Source organism: Mustelus asterias, chromosome 24 (assembly GCF_964213995.1).
Source record: "Mustelus asterias chromosome 24, sMusAst1.hap1.1, whole genome shotgun sequence".
In the NCBI taxonomy this organism is placed as follows: domain Eukaryota; kingdom Metazoa; phylum Chordata; class Chondrichthyes; order Carcharhiniformes; family Triakidae; genus Mustelus; species Mustelus asterias.
The window spans coordinates 54,393,401-54,398,809 of record NC_135824.1 but is presented as its reverse complement, the minus strand read 5'-3'; the positions used below and the strand labels follow the sequence as shown (position 1 = coordinate 54,398,809).

The 5,409-nt window shown below is 50.2% G+C and overlaps 1 protein-coding gene across 1 annotated transcript in view; it reads right to left on the bottom strand.

Annotated features, from left to right (window-relative positions):
• The window catches only part of LOC144511103 (neuronal PAS domain-containing protein 3-like), a 180,648-nt gene extending 175,621 nt beyond the window's left edge, over positions 1-5,027 (bottom strand). The window contains exon 1 of the mRNA XM_078241079.1: positions 4,976-5,027. Coding sequence (XP_078097205.1) covers positions 4,976-5,027 — 52 coding nt within the window. The remainder of the gene's footprint in view (positions 1-4,975) is intronic.
• Positions 5,028-5,409: the final 382 nt, after the last annotated feature.

Here is a 5,409-nt window from a genome sequence, read left to right as displayed (position 1 = left end):
AGGGGGTGAGGGGGGTGAGGGGGGGCGGGGGGGGGCGGGAAGTGAGACGGACCATGCAAAGGTCCCTTGACCTCAGGTGGGAATTTCTGGACTCGAGCGGCGGTAGAATCCCACCAATAGTTACACAGACAGGTGAGACAAACTGGCACGGGAGCACGTACCTCGATACACCTGCGAGAGGGAGCTGGGGAACATGTTCATTCCTTGTACAGGCGATTCAGTTCCCAAGAGGAGGCAGCCACACCAGTCGGTATATTTAGATCAATGTCTGAATGTAAGTCCCCAGGGGCTCAGAGCAGCTTGGGTTCCACACCATCTTCATTGGTGCCTGTGCACTTCCAGCACCTCCCTCGGTCGACTCCTCCTCAAACACCTTGCGAGTTTGACCATTCAGCTGCTCAGTTATGGAATCCGATTGTGGAGTGGCATGTCTGCATCATAGAACCATTGAATCCTACAGTGCAGGAGGAGGCCATTTGGCCCACCGAGTCTGTACCGACACAATCCCACCAGGTCCTATCCCCATAACCCCATGCATTTACCCTAGCTAGTCCCCCTGACACTAAGGGGCAATTTAGCATGGCCAATCCACCTAACCCGCACATCTTTGGACATTAAGGGGCAATTTGGCATGGCCAATCCACCGAACCTACACATCTTTGGACATTAAGGGGCAATTTAGCATGGCCAATCCACCTAACCCGCACATCTTTGGACATTAAGGGGCAATTTAGCATGGCCAATCCACCGAACCTACACATCTTTGGACATTAAGGGGCAATTTAGCATGGCCAATCCACCTAACCCGCACATCTTTGGACATTAAGGGGCAATTTAGCATGGCCAATCCACCTAACCCGCACATCTTTGGACATTAAGGGGCAATTTAGCATGGCCAATCCACCTAACCTGCACATCTTTGGACATTAAGGGGCAATTTAGCATGGCCAATCCACCTAACCTGCACATCTTTGCACACTAAGGGGCAATTTAGCATGGCCAATCCATCTAACCTGCACATCTTTGGACACTAAGGGGCAATTTAGCATGGCCAATCCACCTAACCTGCACACCTTTGGACACTAAGGGGCAATTTAGCATGGCCAATCCACCTAACCTGCACATCTTTGGACACTAAGGGACAATTTAGCATGGCCAATCCACCTAACCTGCACATCTTTGGACTGTGGGAGGAAACCGGAGCACCCGGAGGAAACCCAAGCAGACACGGGGAGAACGTGCAAACTCCTCACAGTGACCCAAGCCGGGAATCGAACCCGGGTCCCTGGCGCTGTGAGGCAGCAGCGTTAACCACTGTGCCATGCTGCTGCCCCACATGTGGGCGTCGCTGGCTGGGCCGGCATATGTTGCCCATCCCTAATTGCCCCTTGAACTGAGTGTCTCGCTCGGGCCCATTTCAGAGGGCAGTTAAGAGTCGACCCAACATTTCTGTGGCTCTGGAGTTACATGTAGGCCAGACTAGGTAAGGACAGCAGATTTCCTTCCCTAAAGGACGTTAGTGAACTAGATGGGTTTTAAAATGAAAGATGATAGTTTCATGGTTACCGTTATTGAGACTAGTTTTCATTTCCAGATTTTTATTAATTGAATTTAAATTACACTATCTGCTGTGGTGGGATTCGAACCCGTGTCCCCCAGTGCGTCAGCCTGGGGCTTCTGTATTACTAGTCCAGTGACATCGCCACTATGTCACCGTCTCCCCATATGGGCACATCTTAGTCCCCAGGATGTTGCCTGGAATGGAGGGCATTAGCTGTGAGGAGAGGTTGGAGAAACTTGGTTTGTTCTCACTAGAACGATGGAGGTTGAGGGGAGACCTGACAGAAGTCTACAAGATTATGAGGGGCATGGACAGAGTGGATAGTCAGAAGCTTTTTCCCAGGGTGGAAGAGTCAACTACTAGAGGGCACAGGTTTAAGGTGCGAGGGGCAAGGTTTAAATGAGATTTACGAGATCTTTTACCCAGAGGATGGTGGGTGCCTGGAACTCGCTGCCGGGGGAGGGAGTGGAAGCAGATACAATAGTGACTTTTAAGGGGCATCTTGACAAATACATGAATAGGATGGGAATAGAGGGATATGGTCCCCGGAAGGGTAGGGGGTTTTAGCTCAGTTGGGCAGCATAGTCGGGGCAGGCTTGGAGGGCCGAAGGGCCTGTTCCTGTGCTGTAATTTTCTTTGTTCTTTGTTCAATATTGTCACCTGTACTGGGATACAGTGAAAGGTATTGCCTCTTGCGCGCTATACAGACAAAGCATACCATTCATTGAGTACTTAGGGGAGTAGGAAAGGAGAGGGTGCAGAATGTAGTGTTACAGTCATAGCTAGGGTGTAGAGAAAGATGAGCTTAATGTACGGTAAGTCCATTCAAAAGTCTGACAGCAGCAGGGAAGAAGCTGTTCTTGAGTCAGTTGGTACGTGACCTCAGACTTTTGTACCTTTTTCTCAATGGAAGAAGGTGGAAGAGAGAATGTCCGGGGTGCGTGGGGTCCTTAATTATGCCGGCTGCTTTGCCGAGGCAGCGGGAAGTGTAGTCAATGGATGGGAGGCTGGTTTGCGTGATGGATTGGGCTACATTCACAGCTCTTTTCTTAAAGTTTCTTGCAGTCTTGGACAGAGATTTCTCCCACCCCCGCACATTCTCCCCCTGACTGGCCCCTGGTTTATTCATCATCTCATTCCCCACTTCTCCCTGGAGGTCAGGTAGTTTTGAGTTTGGGGTGGAGAGTCTGTATCGCAATAGCAGCAATGTGGAGCATCCCAAACAGGCGGGTGTCACTTGTGTGTTTTTTCTCAATGAAGTCATTCTTGGGATGTAAGGCCAGAGTCTACTGCCCCTGAGAATGTGGACAGTAACCTTCTTGAACCACTGCAGTCCCTGTCCTGGGAGTGTTTAATGGGGAACAGTGCTGAGGGAGCTTTACTCTGTATCTAACCCTGTGCAGTGCTGTCCTGGGAGTGTTTGATGAGGACGCCCCTGTAACCCTGGGGGGAAAAGATGGCGTCTTCCCAATTAAATCCCCCTAGCGACCGTGGCCCGATCTGAACTCATATCTCCAGTCTCTAGATTATAATCCTCGATTATAAAGAATATAATATTAAGGGTAAGACGCTTGGCAGTGTGGAAGATCAGAAGGATCTTGGGGTCCGGGTTCATAGGACGCTCTAAGCAGCATTGCAGGTGGAGGCTGTGGTTAAGAAGGCGTATGGAATACTGGCCTTTATCAATAGAGGAATTGAGTTTAGAAATCAGGAGATAATGCTGCAGCTGTATAGGACCCTGGTCAGACCCCACCTGGAATACTGTGCCCAGTTCTGGTCGCCTCATTACAGAAAGGATGCGGAAGCCATAGAAAGGGTGCAGAGGAGATTTACAAGGATGTTGCCTGGATTAGGTGGCATGCCTTATGAGGATAGGTTGAGAGAGCTAGGTCTTTTCTCCTTGGAGAGGCGAAGGATGAGAGGTGACCTGATAGAGGTGTATAAGATGTTGAGAGGTATAGATCGGGTGGATTCTCAGAGGCTTTTACCCAGGGCTGAAATGGTTGCCACAAGAGGTCACAGGTTTAGGGTGCTGGGGAGTAGGTACAGAGGAGATGTTAGGGGTAAGTTTTTCACTCAGAGGGTGGTGGGTGCGTGGAATCGGCTGCCGGTCGTGGTGGTGGAGGCGGATTCAATAGGGTCTTTTAACAGACTTTTGGATAAGTTCATGGAAGTTAGTAAGATAGGTAAGCCTAGTAGGTAGGGACATGTTCGGCACAACTTGTGGGCCAAAGGGCCTGTTTGTGCTGTAGCTTTTCTATCAGTTCTCCAGTAACATTGTCACGACAATACTGTTCCAATCTAGGGAATTGGCAGCAGCCAGTTTGCACAAAGCAAGCTCCCACAGGCAATAATGCAATAATGAGCAGTGATTAAGTGATTGAGCGATTAATCTTGGTCAGGACACCAGGCAGAGCACACTGTCTCCATCAAGCACTCCCAGGACAGGTACAGCATGGGGTTAGATACAGAGTAAAGCTCCCCCTACACTGTCTCCATCAAGCACTCCCAGGACAGGTACAGCACGGGGTTAGATACAGAGTAAAGCTCCCTCTACACTGTCCTCATCAAACACTCCCAGGACAGGTACAGCACGGGGTTAGATACAGAGTAAAGCTCCCTCTACACTGTCCCCATCAAACACCCCCAGGACAGGTACAGCACGGGGTTAGATACAGAGTAAAGCTCCCTCTACACTGTCCCCATCAAACACCCCCAGGACAGGTACAGCACGGGGTTAGATACAGAGTAAAGCTCCCTCTGCACACATATTGTTAAGGTCAAACTTCCAATCAGGTAGATTTCCCAGTGTCATTTTAATCTGCTAAACAGTCCAGGATCAATATTAATTTGAGTTTTCTCTTACCCTTCCCCCTTTCTTTTTCTTAGGATCAATCAAGTTTCGGTTTAAAAAAAAACTTTCCACAGGCCGTCGCATCATAAATAATTTATTTTTTTATTTATTCATTATTTTCTTCGAGAGAACCACAAAAAAAAAAGTGTTGTCGCTTGGAGGTAATACTTAGAAACACGGCTCACAGAGAACGAGCGGTGAGTGCCACAATACCGGGATGGTGCGGGAGGGAGAAGCAATGGAGGTCTCGCAGCTTGTGACCATGATGCAATGCTACAGGGTGGAACCTTCTGGAACACAGCGAGATGTAGCTCACGGTTGATGGAGAAGTTTTTTTTTATTTGGGGAGTAGGACTACTTGGAAACCAAAAGCTTGACCAGAAAAAATGTTCCGTTAGGAAGAAAAGGATGGCATGAAATTGAAAATGGTTTCTGTCTGGGGGTGGGGGAAAATGGAACATTGGCTTTGAGAGTTTTCTGTCCACACCCCTCCCCTTCTATCCACCCACCCCCCCCCCCCCCCCCCACACCATCACAGCCCTCCACTCCCACGACCCTACCTCCAAGGGAGATTTTTGGGAGCAGGCCACGCCTGCCCGTTGCCGGATTCATGGGTGCGCCAGCCCATTGCCCAGACGCCCCTGTAACCCTGGGGGGAAAAGATGGCGTCTTTTGTCACACACGGGCTCGCGGCGGCTACATCAGCGCGGGCTGACGCCCTCACCCGAGGGAGTCAAGCTCCGCAGGGAGAAAGACTAGGTCGTCTCCCAGGAAACGCCTCTCGGGCAACAGCCGCGAGAAGTGGGTTTTGTCGAGTTTGTCATGCAAACGCGCCCAATACAGTGTTCCGCGCGCGTTGCAATCGACAAGCCCTCACTCAGCTCGGGCACAAGTCGATCCCTTCGTACTTGCACCTGTGAAGAAACACAAAGGAGCCACGCGCCACTTTGACTGATCAGCGCACTCCAAAAGGCAAATGACGGGGGCGGAACAC